Here is a 15,769-nt window from a genome sequence, read left to right as displayed (position 1 = left end):
CCTCTACAATTTCAAACCACTTAATTCAAGATTACCTGATAGTATTTGGTGATTCACTATGGAAACCAGAAGATCACCTGGCCCGGCACGTTCTCAGATAAAAAAAGCGAACAAAAAACAAACCTATCTGATTAAAAAAAAAGATTTGCTTTATTTTACTTTTAATTTGTTGGTCTAATCTCTTTGTTTAGAATTTATAGTGAGCTTATTGATTTGTTAGTTTAGTTTTTAAAAGTAAATTTATTTAAGAGCGAAAATAACTAACTGAATGAAGAATCTTCTTCTAAAAGCACTTTAATCTAATTTAGAACTAAGCCAAATCAACATAAACCGACACAGCTTAGCTGTAACGTGCGGCGAAGCTGAAAATCTCGCTTAAACGGAGCGATACAAAGAGTTGCGAGCTCGAGTTATTCAGAACTGCTGTCCATGTTACAGAGTAATTTACCAAACCTTTGCAACCGTTTTGAAACAAAAGAGGCCTTTTGAAAATTTTAAGAATGCTGGCGGACGGCACCAAAAGTGAATTCAATTGCACTCCGCAACCCGCCTTCTGCGAAAAACAAGTTCGTTTTTCTTTCTCTGAAATGTGTTTTCAGATAGCCTAGAAGTTTAATTTTCTTCGAATTGTTTCCTGGACATAAAGAGAAGAATATTGTGGTTTTCCGACATTGGGTTTTTACTGGGAATATCTGTTTGTACATTTCATTTAATGTTTGCGAAAGGTTTAAAGTTTTGGGAGCCGTTCTCATTAAAACTTACTTGTATAAATTGTAGAAATAACGTAGTGATATTCACATAGAAAATAAACTTTGTCCACTTTATACTGATTATTTGACACCCATTTTTCTATATGATGCAATATTTATTAAGTTGATATAAAAAAATTTGTAATGAGTGAATTAAAATTTGAAATTGGGGCGATATTGAAGCATTAACTTTAAAAAGCTTTACATTAAAATTCTACAGCTGCAGAAATTTCTAATGTTAAGAGAACCAATTATTTGTCTGATTTGAGTTGCGCCGTATCAGTTTAAATGAAGAAGATTTCAGCCTCGAACTCTAAAGAGAATAATGATGGATTGGTTTTCGTCCGTTCTTAGTAGATTATCCTTGGGAATTTTGAGGTGCGATCAATAAAATTTTTCAGATAATTTTCTTTTTTTATACCGACGTTTCGGCAAATGTATTGCTTTCTTTAGGGATCTAAAAAGACGCTCGCTGTAGAAGCTAAACCTGGAACAAGAAGTAATAAACTTGCAGGCTGATTAGGAGTGTCTCGCTATACCCTAAATTGACACTTGCATTAAATGTCAAGAGATTTTTTAAATACCCGGTAAATAAAAACAGTCCAAAATGCAGTTTATTGTTACATTTTTATAAATGATAGAAAACAAATCTTATTTCTCGTAATATATTAATTAACTAGGACTGAACTACATTTTTTTTATAAGGTCTTAACCTCTTTTAAACAAGGGCTTTCATTAAGATTAAATAATAAATAAAAGTAAGAGAGAACTTATTTACTCTCTACAATAATAAGGAATTTTTGTTGCACTAAAATGTAATCTTTTTTTATTGGGTTTCTTTTGGGCATTAAGTAATTGGTCATTAACAAGATTGCAATCACCCAGCATAGAATGTAATCGTCATTAATGTAATTAATCACTTTAGAATATGTAATTGTCTTCTACAAATTATCTGTTGTAAAACAGTCCCTGAACTTTGTTATTGCAGTTTACAATTCTACTTCATAAATTTACTTTGAATACTCACCTACAACTATAGTTCCAAGATTCTGGTTAAAGTTCTAGGTGTAGTGCTTAGTTGATGTTTTCTTGTTCTGCTCCCGTAGAAGAAACAACGTAGCAACCTTTTTGTTGGGTACAGATCTTGGAAACTCGTAGTTCTCTTTTCCGCACGGAGGTACACTCTCATCAGGGGCTGTAGTGTGCTACTTGAGAGAAATATGGCCCAATTGAAGGCTAGGCTCTATTGTCGTTGATCGTTAGGCAGCTTCTATGTATGGCAACTTGTTGTAACAACCTTCTTGGTTGAGTTTTGATGATCTAGTTATTATTTGGTTTGGGTTATTTGTTCCAGTTCTCTAATGGTTTAAAATAGGTTCTTTGACAAGCTCAATGTAGCGCAATAACTCCTTTGATGCTACCAGTCTCAGCTAAGCTGCTCTATTTATTGTACTCAGTTATTTCTAATTGGTTAATTTTATTTCAGTTATCAAACTATTTACAAAATTCTCCATAAAGGAAACAAATTGCAATTTAAATTCCAAATCTATATCTATTTTGCTGTTTTAATTTTGTTTGCCCTTAAAAAAATGAAACTAAAAGCTACGATATGAGAACCAAGATTTATCTATGGGCCTAATTGGTAAGTGATTTTTAACTTATTCTTCTCATAACTTTGAAAAACATCAAACAACTAATCTCTTAGATTTTCCCAAAATACGTATCTAAATATATGTTTTCTAGAAACATTTCACAACTAAATATGATAGATTTATCCTAAATCTGTGAATTTAGTACATCAGTCTGTGAACATGTTTGTGAAATTAATATCTCAGTTAATTATGTATATCTGCAAGATTGTGACACTCACTTTAGATAAAATCGGTGGAATTCTAGAAAAAATGGATAAAAACTAAAATAGTATTCTGTAAACAGCAATTCCATTAAAGCTTATAAAGAACTTTCATATTGTAAATGCCAACATAAAGTGTTTAAAAGTAAATTAAAATTCTTAGGATGACCTTTCCCTCCTCACAATACTTCTAATTTTTCTGTAAAATACTGCAAATAAAGCAATTAGAATTTGGTGCATTACATTTGATGTAAATGTAATACTAAGTTTACAGAATATCGTTGTAGCCACTTTCAAAAAAAGAAAATAAGTTTATAATGCCTGCGAATTTTCTGTTTCAAAGATATCTGTTCACAAATTCACACACGAAAATCTGTTGAACATAAGTATTATTTAATTTTTTGTAGCAAGTTTTATATTATGCTTTGTGAAACTTTATATTAACTTTATATTAACTTTATATTAACTTTCCATTTCCTATTTCTAGATTCCTACGAACCAACTCCTGCCTTAAAATGTAATTTCTGAAGCAATAAATCAATTGATTTATTGCATAGTCCATGAATCAGAAACTTCTAAATCCAAAAATAAATCAGTGAGCTCTGTTACACATATTTCCAAGTAGAAAATTTGACTCGATTGCTAAACTCTTTGTTACTTACTGCTAGTTAATGAAACTAAAAAGGGAGAATTGAGAACATCTACCTCACAAGATAAATATAACAGTGTAAAAATGTACTAACGAAATAAAAAGAGACTCAATTAAAGCAAAAAAGATGACTCAGCCAGTTCTATTTCATTCACTGTTTTATTTTGTTTATGCAGCGCAATATCTACACATCCCAAGGTTTATCTCCTTTGGAGCTACCAGTCTCAGCACAGCTACTCTTGTTTTTTGAATCTCAGAGAATTATATTAATTTTTGTGTGCAGTAAGGATTAATTGCATTTCTTATCATCAAAACTATTGTCCAAGTTTCTCATAAAAGAAAGAGATTGCACTCTAAATCATGCTATCGATAAACACTACGTTTTCAAGGATTCCCTAGATTGTTTTCCTCTTTGAGCATTTCTGTGTAATACGGTGATGATCTGCTACGAGAGATGATCGGAAGTAGTACCCTGACATGCACTTTAGACGCCAAAAACTCAATATGAAAGTTATGTACTTTTTCTCAGCAATATCATTTTAAAATTAACTAATATGTTCGCCATTATTTGTAATTTTATACTATAGATAGTTTCTGTTGATAATATTAAACAATAAACTTTTGGTTATTTAAATAAAACACAAAATGGATCAAGCATTTCCAATACATCACTGCCTTTAGCGATAAAGTCGGACGCTAATTAGCGATGGTGTCTCCTTGGTGATTAACAAATCTTTGTGCGAATGTAAGTAAGCATCTTGAGATATTTTAATTGAATAAAAATAACTTCCACTTTTAATATCAACAATATGGAGTAAAAAACGCAATTTGCTGTTTCTTTGTCGCTTGCCAGAAGTAATTCGTTCCCTCAGAAAAATCATCAATCCATTTTCTCTCGGTAGAATCATTTTTAAAACGTACAAAAAATGTGGAACAGGTTTCTGCCATATTATTGATCTATTATAAATTTTATGAGCAATTACTTGCCGGTGATTTACCATAAATAGAATATCTGAAAAATTTTCAAACAAAATGTATCCTTCATTGACCACTAATTTTTGGGTTGGAAGTTCTTTTTCGCCAGTATGCTTATTGCAGAATAGCACATTGTAAGTTTTAGGAGGTGGCGGTGAATAAGTTTTTGGTCCTTCAAAAATGATTAGCCTAGTTTCATTAACGTTCAATTTATAGATAATGCCGTCAAGTTTGACCGTGAAACATACTTCGCAGAAGCTATTGTACGCTGATACGGCCGTGCCTTCACTATTAGAAATGTAAGCGTAGTATCTATCATAATTATTGTTACTTCCGCAATTAATTTTCAAAAGATATTTTCTTTGCTGCAAATTCCAAACATGAATGACTCTTGCATCGTTACTATGATGAGCCGGGAAACAGTATGAATCGAACTGAAAGTAAAGTACGTTACCCAGCAAACAGTAGAAAGGATTTTGGGAGAATATACACCGCTTGCCTGCGCTAAACGTATGTCGTGTTCTGATGACCACCTCCTCATTGGTGCACTTTATGGCACCCAGCTCATTGTAAATGAAATAATCCTCTTTGTAGTTGCCATTTTGCAATTTGAATACTATAAATCCACAATCGAATCTAACAATAACGTAATTGTTGTTAAATGTAACCCAATGAATGTGAACATCTTTAAGATATAAACGTTGAAAGAAGATGATGTTGCAATTTCTAATTTTGTACATGTCCAGGCCAGCTGCATTTTCTACTAACAGAGTATCCGAGGTGCTTCTGTCGTTCGCCACGGTATGCACTTTGCTTCCCTCCAGAAAGAATCTTCTGTAGTCGTTTCGCTTCCAGTTGTAGATAGTTTTCTTGAAGTTCATTAAACATTTTTTCCAATCACAAGGAGCACCCAATTTCCATTCATCATCTGAAAAAAAAGAAAAAAGAAATAAACTTTTTTGAAAAAATTGTTCTTAAAAGCGCTCCCAAGATGAGAATTTAGTTAGGTATGTCTTTTTTTATATAAGCATGTGACTCAGAACACTACCTAAACGGAGGCCATTTTCTACCGCTTTGACAGTGAACTGAAATTCGTCTCTAGGAATAAGCAGAAAGAATCTAAGAGAAGCTTCACTGGACTAGATCATGAAATCTAGAGAACCCGAAAATGGATATTTCTTGTGAAAACTCAAAATTGTAAGTATGCACGGTCGCATTAACTTCAAAATGGCAGAAAGTTAAAAGCGATAAGAGGAAAGCAAGGCTTTCTTCACCAGTTTTTCTTCAAATTTAATCTGTAATTATACTTTCTGATTACACATTGTCACCTTGTTCATATGTTGTAATAATGTGTCTAACATTGTTAGTAAATAAGTCGTTATCGTTGTAAGCGTCAGACAAGAGTGCATTGATTAAAAGGCGCTAACAGTCTTTATCGCCCTGGTTATTTCTCTCCTGCTTTTATTTCTACGCCAGTAATTACGCGTACTGATGGAAATATTTTTTTCTTTTACATTATCAGTAATATTTACAACTACAACAAAAGTTGTGAATAAGCAATTTGATGTTATAGGTTCAATTCAAAAGTTAGGACTTAAATCAATAACTGACTTTTATGTTGACTGATTGCGGTGGTTTCTTCTGCATGTGACGTTTAACGTATTTACTAGGCCAATGTAGTCCTGCACACTTCACTCATTTTGGGAAGTGGTTGCATGATTTATTATGTTTTAACGCCAGGCATTTCTTGTACTGAGGAATTAGTAGGTCCTTCCACTTTGAGTCTAGTGTAAAAGAAGCAGTGGAGTGAGAACAACTCTTTTTATTGTTGGGACCTTCAGACTTCGAAGAACAAAGAGAAATCTTGGTAGTTATAATTATGAGGCTTGCTACATTTTTGACTGAACAACAGTTTCTCCTCTTCCTCCTTAGTATCAGGATGTGGTATTACAGTGAAGATAGCGGAGAACCACCCCGTTCGGATTGTCCTCTTTTAATCGGTACGAATGGCAGTTGGCTTTTCTAACCACTAGGTACTTAACAACTGCTCAACAGTACAGACGGCTTCCATGATGTCGCTACCTCATACTTCGCAAGACAAGTTATTAGCTCCCACTAAGCTGGTAAGCACTCTACACATTTCTAAGAAGTTAGTAACATTTTTAATAAATATATGAAGCGGTTTTGATAGTTCATCTTTTTCCTGTCCAAAGATATTGTTTTCTTCGCTGATATTGATAGGTAATTATGCAAATGGCTTTGCAGTAATGAAGCAGGCTGGGATAGTACACCATTCTAGTAGACAGAACGAACATTACAATCATGGGAAATCTGAAATAAGTGAAACTAAACGTGATGTCCCGCAAGGATCTGTGTTTGCACCACTTCTATTTTTAATAAAATATTAATGATATGGGGATAATTATTGTCAATAGAAATATTTTGTTTGCAGAGGACACATCACTTATCGCGAAAGGAAGGGATCTTACCACGGCAACAGAGGACGCGCGTAAAGATATTTTATGTTTGAAAGAGTGGTTGGGGAAAAATAAGCTGAAATTAAATGAAAGTAAGATAAAGAATGTAACAATCAGCATCTGTAAAGAAGGAGGTCATGGAGTCACAGCACTGTTTCTAGGAGTTGCATAGGACAGTCAGCTCTCTTGAATCATATTGATTCTCTAATGGGCTATCTCAGACAGTTTACCTATTGAGAAAATTGAGAAACGAAGTTCCTTAGGAAGTGTTGAGAATAGCTTATTTCACAGGATTCCACTCACGAATGTGCTACGGGATAGAGTTATGGGGATTTATCCATGATGCAACTTCAATTTTCAAACTGCAGAAAAGAGCCGTTAAAACGATGCTGCAAAAGAAAATAATAAATATTAAAAATAACCGCTTTTTCAACAATTGCAGATCATGACTCTGCATAAATACAAGCTGGCTCCTAGGCAAAAAAGAAGTAAACAAGCAGAAACTAGAGGAAATCCACACCAATAGAACATTAGAGGCGAAGAAAATATTCACTTACCAGAGAATTGCTTCAGAATGTTGTTTAATAAAATCACAGTAAATTTAAAACAGTTAAAATTTTAAAAAATCGAGGTAATTTTTAATAACTTTGTAATAACCAACTGCTTTTTATAGCGTAACAGAATTTACTGAAGCAAACTGGTACAATAACGACTTCCAACTGAAGTGAGAAGTGTTCTTGTTGTTGGTTTAAGTTCAGAGAAGTTTAGTGCATTAATTATGTCACAGTCATCACAAAAACTTGTTTGCATTATTTTATTGTAAGGAATTGTAATGTTATTAATGTGTTATTAAATCTCTTTAACAAAAACTTACAGTTTAAAATGTTAAGTATAAGGGTTGATTAAACGCCAAAAGGTACACAAATCAGCGAGTACCCAACATTTCATTGATATTATTTTAAGTAATTTTACTACATTAATTTTCATTAATATTTTTTTGAATTTATTAGATGTTTCACAGACCATTATGCTGGCCATTTTAATCTACAAAATATTTGTTCAAGTAGAACACCATTTAACTTAGATTGACTGTAATAAGATAAATAAGATATGCATATTTTTATGACAGCTAACATAATTATTCCAGTATTTTACTATAAGTAAAATTAGAGGGACTACATTAAATTACAATTGAGAAATGAATAATTATTGTTCGGAAAGACGAATTCTAGACTGAAATATTGTTTTAAATCCGTGATTCAAATTTAAATAGTAGCCGACTCTGCCTTTGTCTTTTTTTACTTTAACGTGCATGTACATACATACGATATATGTGACTATTCAGAATAAAGAGCATAATAAAGATAAATCAGAAGAATAATTTGGAATAAAGCTAAAATAAAGTACCTATTTAATTACGAAAATATAATATACATTTTATCATAATTATAACAAAAAAATAAAATATTATGAATGAACAAAGGGAAGGGATTAGCTATGCGGTTAGCATATTGGATTCCCACGTGGAGGTTCCGGGTTCGAATCCAGCTGCTGACCCTTAGATTTTCTCTTTCTAAGAGCTTCTTACAGCTCACTGTCCGGGTGATGGACAGAGTTGTCTGTAACGAGAGAACACTGTCCGGAAGCCGGCAGTGCACTGAAAAAAGCCCCGGGCGCCATTAACCTTGATGTTGACGCGACTTAAATCATAAAAGAAAAGAAAAAGAAAATGAATGAACTGGCCAGCATAAGGGTCTGTGAAACATCTAATAAATTCAAAAAAATATTAATGAAAATTAATGTAGTAAAATTACTTAAAATAATATCAATGAAATGTTGGGTACTCGCTGATTTGTGTACCTTTTGGCGTTTAATCAACCCTTATACTTAACATTTTAAACTGTAAGTTTTTGTTAAAGAGATTTTTGTACCTTTTGGATAGATTTTCTTTTTTGTATGTTTTGCAAAGTTACATATCTGCTTTTCAGATTTTATTAAAATTGGGAATAATAAATTTAATTTTATCATTATAACCTGAAAAGGTGTTAAGTCGGAGTTACTACCACTGGACAGATCTTTTTAAAGAATGATTATAGTTGCGGTCCCCAAACCATCCTCAATAACAATTTTTTTGAGAAAGCGTTTTGAATAAAATAGGAAGGTAATTTGTACGTAAATAGCAAAATTAAACTGCGATTTCAGTACTTCCCTTTAAGAGGAGTAAGAAAAATAAACTGCGATTACAGTACTTCTCCCTAAAAGGCAAAGAGGCAAAGATTTTGAATCGAACTACAATTCATTGATGAAAATCGGTTCACTCATTGAAAATTTTAACGATTGCAATACTTCCTCTTAGTAGGTGTAAGAGCATGATGGCACTTCACAGCCACGTAGAGGAGCTTTAACCACTTCTTCTTACTAAATTTTATCAAAATCGGACTAACCGTTATAGAAATATTGGTAATAATAGTTTTAGAAAGGGCCTTACTTGGGTGGGGCAAACTCCCCTCCTTATGAGGCACAGCGTCGAGACTTTTAAGTGCAAATCTGTACAAAATTTCGATTCGAATGACATGAAAATCGGTTTACGTTTCGATAATTTGAAACGATTGCTATACTTCCCCTTAACAAGTGTAAGAGCAGATCGTCGCTTTAATGTTACGTAGGGGAGCCCTAACCCTGTCATCCTACCAAATTTTATCAAAATCGGGCTAAGATTTACAGAGTAATTAATGATAATAATTTTGGAGGGGGCCTTACATAAAAGGGGCTAACTCCTCTCCCATTCCATGTACAGCGTCGCGACCCCCAAAAGGCACATCTACATAAAATTCCGAATCGAATGACATCTCATTCATGAAAATCGGTTCACGCGTTTAGGCGCTACGTTGTTTACAAAAAAGGTAACAACAACAAGAAGAAGAAGAACAAGAACAAGAACATTTTTTGAAAATGCCGTTTTTGCTCATTTTGAGCATCTTTTTTCTCAATATCTATCAAATCTAGGTTGTTGCAAAAAAATTACAGTTATAAAGGAGGGTTTGCCCTATATTTTAAAGAAAATTTGGGAATTTTATCTTTTATAGAAAAAGAGAAAAAAATTGTCAAAGTTGGGTGTTTTTAAACCTAACGCTTTTTCGTGCAGTTTTTGATGATCAACCCTTATACAACTGTCCTACCGGACAGTTTTAATAAATAAATAAAATTGGTCGTTAGGGTGGCAAGAGGATTTACTGGCATTAAGATAGTATAATCAGCTGATGACGAAAAAGTTTGTTTTATTTGATTTACCTCAGCGGCTCTTCTTTTTATTTGGAGGACTGACATTGGGAGCTGTCCTTTAATGGGCGAACCGAGGGGTGCAGTAGTAGAAAAGGAGTCTCCTTATTTGGGCGATACTCTCTTGATCTGAATCACTTATTATTAATTAAACGAAATAATGATTTAAAGTTTTGTTTGAAGAATAATGTAAGAAAAGAGTTCAATAAAAAATAAATGTATCTTAAAAAGACATTAATAAACAATAACCACAATTACATGCGTAAGTAAACAAAAAAGAGTTGTAAACAGAATGTTAAGATAAGGTTATGTTTACATATGTAGCTTTCTAAAAACATTAAATGAGGGTCTTTCACGGTTTTTTAGACGAAATTTTCATGCTGAAAATGTTTTACTGAAAATAATAATTTCAATTCGAGATTGCACAAATTTTTAAATAAACTTTTACGAGCGAAATTTTGTTAATATTTACAAGCGCGCAGTCACCGGAAACCATTATTTATTGTGAAGTTATGAAAGCGGTTTCATTCATTCATCTTTGTTTACATTGTAAAACTAAACTTTCTGATTGTGTAAATAAAAAAAAATGAACATTCGTGCGGTGTGTTCCAATTATGTATTTTATTACAGATCTAACACTACTCGGAAGTAAATTTGATATTGAAAAGATGTTTTTAATTACTTATATTTTATTTGTAATTATTTAAAAAATGGTCTAAAGCAAAATAAGGATCTAAGGGCTAACAGATTCCAGAATGGATTATAATAACGCATTCGCTGCAAATTTTCTTTTCACGAAACCAAACATACACGCGCAGCATTCTCCATCACATCCTGTACTTGTTTTTCGTATTTAGTTTTCGACTGACTCTTTAATCCAAGCAGACTATTGCCAATTTCATTGATAATAAGCTTTTGAACTAGTGCCTTGGTCAAGAGTTTGGCATTAAAAAAAAAAGACAAAAAATAAATTAGTGCTGTAATTTGCAAGAATCTATTCTTCCTTTTGTAATAAGTGCAATTAATTATCTTCATATTATGTCGGCTCATCATGCAATAGTAACCAACGTTGTTGGGTAACTTTTAAAATAAATTCTAATTTGAAAAACCACTTTTTAACAGTAGCTAAAACAACGGCAACTCTAAGGCTGCGGATTAAACTTGAGGACTTGGATATTTCTGGACTTACCTCGTAAGGCGAGACATCTTGGCCTCCCTGTGTGCATCCCAGCCTTACGAAATTTACTTTGTCAGCTCTAACATTTTCGCAAAAGAAAAAGAAGCTGCAGAGGTAAACTGATGTCTGCAACACACAGACAAATTCTAGTCCATTGCACGCACTTACACGTTTATAAATTTGCAGAAATTGTCAACACATTACTGTTGTTATGTTATGAGGCATGTAGGTCTATTTATAGTTTTATAGCCACTGCCTTTACAATCAATCCTCTCCTGAACTTCTCAAGCAGTCATAACCTACCGTTTTCTCTCTCTAATTAAATAGATAAACTAAAATAATAAATTCAAGCTTACCCACAGCGTCCCAGTTCCATTCCTCTGGCTGAATTTGTTCTTGAATGCAGACACGCTTCCACAAAGAATTTCTATTCGTCTGATAATACCAGCTTTTGCATATAGAACTGCATTTTAATAACTCTTTTAAGCTCATAAATGAAAAAATTATTTCCATAACATCTTCATTAGTTGATAAGAAATCCATTGTTCTGATCAAGCAGTCTGTAGCAGTACTGCACATAGTAGCTAATAGGAAATGACTAATTTAAGTAGGAAAGATGATTATCAGTCACGAATTTAGCGCCCCACAGGAAGACTTTTAAACTAGAGTAAACACAGCTCAGCACAATGGCCTTATTCTGTACTCATTATTCTGGCGCTAATTTTGATTTAGGCTCATTTACCAAGGGTCAATCAATAATTAAACCGACAAATAGCTGTACATCAAAAATGGTTTATCTAATCAATACAATTTTTGGATTATTTTTCCTCGTTATTCCCACAAACTTTTACACATTGTCCAATTGTCTCAGATCAAAACAACGAACAAATTACTGTGAAATTTTAATCAATCGCAACATAGACTAGTAACCAGGAAGATAAAAATAAGGATATCAAGTTTGACAATATCTCTTGATTGGGATCTGATTTGCTCTTAAGCTCAACAATTTCCAACAATCTAAAAAGGTGTTGAAGACATAGGCAGATAGCTCCCATACTTTACTTAATTTCTTATTTAACATTGAGTTTCTTATTAATATTGAGCGGCACTTGCCACAGTACAATACTTGATACAATTTTCTTTAAATTTACATTTTTTACTAAATTTAATTCAATTTATTATTATTTTTTTATTGCGATAAGAATTAGACTTGTGATCATGAATTACACCTAAATGAAACTGACTTTAATGTTTTACGTGTTCATTTCAAAGCATTTGACAAAAGTGGAATAACACTTCTGGTCTGCCAAATTTCCTTAATAATTTTTTAGTTTGTAATTTTTGTTTTTTTTTAACAAGGTTAACTCTTATCATTATATTATATTTTATTTATTCTTTTTGAGGCGCGTCAACATCTGAAGCGCTGGCAGAACTTCTGTCAGCGCACTACCGGCCTCAGTGGACAGTGTCCTTTTCCACCACCTGACCGTGAGATGTAAGAAGCTTCTAGGAAGAAAAAAATCTCAGGCAACTCCCACCCGAATCCAGTACACGCTAACTACTGAGTGAATCCCTTCCCTTTAAACTCTTATTATTATTTAATAAATGATGTTTGCTCATTACTCTGAAAGGAAACCCGAAACAATGCCCCGCCCAGAAATGCTTTTTATCCCCAATTTTCCCAAAAATTGTTTCAAATAAACGTTATAAAGCTTTATGTAATAAGTATACCATCTTTAAAGGAAATTGTACGAGATATTTTTGAGAAATTATAAAAGAAAAGGTCAAATCAATTCAATCGGTAAAATATGGACCATTTGGATGATTTCAGCCAAATGGTAATCATCAAGTCCAATGATGGCACTTCAACCAGAAATAAAATTTAAACTCCTGGAATGCACATATATTTGTACAATTTCCTTTCTTCCATCTCTTTTGCTTGTCGTATATTGATTAAGTTGAAAAATAAATCGACAAATGAAATCAAAAATTTCGGGTGATTTTAGTTTTTTACGAATACTCCCCAGACATCACGATCTCCATAATAAATTCTGTTATCGATTTCAAAACTCCTGATGAAAGGGACCAATGGTGCCTGAAACGTAGAATAGATCAGTTTGGTGTGGAGGAGTCGACTCTACGAGGTGTCGCTATTAAATAACGAGACTATTACTATAAAACATTTTATTTTAAATTTAAACATATTTAGTTATTATCACCTTCAATATACACTCCTCCCATATCCCTACAACGCTCCATGCGAATTTACCATTGTTCGAAACAGTGCTGGAAGTCTTTTTCTGTGAACTCCTGCATGACGCGTGCCGCTTTTTCTTTCACAGCTTCAACGGAATGAAATCGTGTTCCTTTTAATGCAGATTAGACTTTGGGAAACAGATCTAAAGTCACATGGGGTTAGGTCAGGCAAATAAGGCGGATGGCCTAAAACTGGGATGTTGTACTTGGCTAGAAACGTCTCGACAGACAATGCAATGTGAGCCGGCGCGTTGTCTTGATGGAGAACCCTGTGACTTGTTCTTCCACAAATCGGGTCGTTTTTTCTTTACTCTTTCACGGAGTTAAGCAAGCACCTCACGGTAGTAATGTTGATTAATTATAATCGATATTTTCATCCGTTTTGGACTTGGAAGGGCGACCCGGGCGGTCATCATCTCCGACGTCTTCTCGGCCATCTTGGAAACGCTTGAACCACTCAAAAACTCGCGCACGTGATTAACATTCATCGGAATAAACTTCTTTTAATAAAAGATAAGTTTCAGTACCGGTTTTACCCAGTTTCATGTGAAATTCCACGACAATTCGTTGCTCTACTACATGTGTAGTATCATGTTTTCGGTAAAACGAAACTAACACCTCTTACACAAACAACGGTTCAGATCAGACAGATTTCTCTACAAACACGTGAGACGCTGCAATCGAAAGAGAAGGCTTTACGCTGTACAGCTGTCGGTCGTTAGGATTTGGCGCATGCATAGTTCTTCTGTAGCAGCATCAGTCTCGTTATTTATACACAATACAATATTCATATGTTCTAGGACGGATAAAATCAGTGACGTAATCACATTATTAATTAGCACATCATTAAAGGTTAGTTTAACTAGAGTTTGTTGAAATTAATTAAAACAAATTTTTTTATGCATTTCTGTACTAAGAAATGATAAACATTGTCTAAAGTAGATTTGCAAAAATTTAATTTGGTAGTATAATGGTAAACCAATATCAATATGCATGCAGAAAGTGAAATGAAGCGCAAAGAAGGATTTCACTGCATTCGTAACCATTAGTAAAACACTGATCTTCCGCACGACCGTAGGAAAAAATCTTGAAGTATTTGTTCGTAGTATGACGTAGACTGCGAAGTGCTTGTGATGAGCGAAGGTGAGAGATTGGGACCTTGCGGCAGACCATGGCTGCTATACCATGGTAGTGTGGTGGTTAGGCTGGGATACCCGCTGCACTCCAAGATGCTTATCTTCTACTATAAATAAAGATTAGGACAAGTCAATGTTTGTAGAACGCTTAATATTAGTTCGGTTTAAAGTTTTAATTAAGTAAAGTTTGGAGCCTGTTGACAGCAGAATCAGTCGGCCGTGATTAATATGCCTTCTAGTTAATTCAGTTTTTAATTTTAATAATTAAGTTTCGTGAAATTAAAGGCTTGGTATTTTATACTCGTTTTATTGAAACTGAACTTGTTTTTATTTTTATAATAATAATGTGTGTTTATTATATTCAATAACGATACAAAATTATATAAAAATAATAATGAACAGAAAACTAAGAAAAACCACACAATGCAAGGACATTATGTCCGTCTGCAGAGGTTGACCTCACTTACAAAAATTATATACAAATATTTTCCATCTTTGAAAACATAGTTTTTCATTTTACTACATAAACAAAAAATTCTTTGTAACAGAAAATTAAAATATCAATCGCAAAAATAATATAACGAAATTTAAGTTAATTATTGAAATCCACAAAATTCTATAAAAATAAGGATAAATATTCTTCTCATAAAAAAAGTAAATTTAAAAATTATAATTGGAAATCAAAAACTGTCTGTAGTTAGCCGCCTCCAAGTGGTACCAATAAAGGCGCTTAAAACTATTATTCTGCCCATTCAAGTAACTAATTATTTCAGTTTTTGTCAGCGTTTTCTTATTGAACCACCGGATTCTAAATTCTTTAAGAATTGGACATTCAGCCACATAATGCAATAAATCCTCAACTACATTGAGATTGCACATTGAACAGAGGTGACTCTCGCTTGTACGACTCACTCTGTAGTTTAAATTTATTAGCTGCCCCCTCAATTTCATTATAGTTTGCATAAAGTGTAACTTATTTGTGTCTTTAATGTAATGATTTTGACCCAAATCTATAGTTAACTCTTTATACAAACAATGAAAAGTTGAATTCGCAGCTTTAGCCAACAAATTTCTTTTAAATGACTGTTTAGTTTTCTCAACTAAAAGCTCAAATTGATGCTCACCTCCACTGTCATAATTTATTAATTCCATATCCTGCCTTTCACAAATATCATTAAATTCTTTAAACCAAAATATTTTTTCTCTTATAATTTGTTCC

General features: G+C 33.2%; 2 protein-coding genes across 4 annotated transcripts in view; one reads left to right on the top strand and one right to left on the bottom strand.

Annotated features, from left to right (window-relative positions):
* The window catches only part of ara (araucan), a 232,405-nt gene that overhangs the window by 10,779 nt on the left and 205,857 nt on the right, over positions 1-15,769 (top strand). The window lies entirely within an intron of this gene.
* LOC141449455 (uncharacterized) lies at positions 2,390-11,808 on the bottom strand. 3 transcript variants are annotated; one of them, XM_074118926.1, is made up of 2 exons: positions 11,515-11,808; positions 2,390-5,153 (listed from the first exon to the last, which is right to left on the bottom strand). In XM_074118926.1, the coding sequence occupies exons 1-2, from the start codon at positions 11,735-11,737 to the stop codon at positions 3,928-3,930; spliced, it is 1,449 nt and encodes a 482-aa protein (XP_073975027.1). In that variant the 5' UTR covers positions 11,738-11,808; the 3' UTR covers positions 2,390-3,927. The 3 variants fall into 3 exon arrangements, with proteins under 3 accessions (XP_073975027.1, XP_073975028.1, XP_073975029.1); XM_074118927.1 differs by lacking the exon at positions 11,515-11,808 and adding an exon at positions 9,994-10,418; XM_074118928.1 differs by lacking the exon at positions 11,515-11,808 and adding an exon at positions 7,260-7,498.

Source organism: Rhodnius prolixus, unplaced genomic scaffold (genome assembly GCF_049639745.1).
Source record: "Rhodnius prolixus isolate KJV_2025 unplaced genomic scaffold, Rpr scaffold_2, whole genome shotgun sequence".
Lineage (NCBI taxonomy): Eukaryota > Metazoa > Arthropoda > Insecta > Hemiptera > Reduviidae > Rhodnius > Rhodnius prolixus.
The sequence above is the reverse complement of the archived record's forward strand: the minus strand, read 5'-3'. Positions and strand labels throughout refer to the sequence as shown.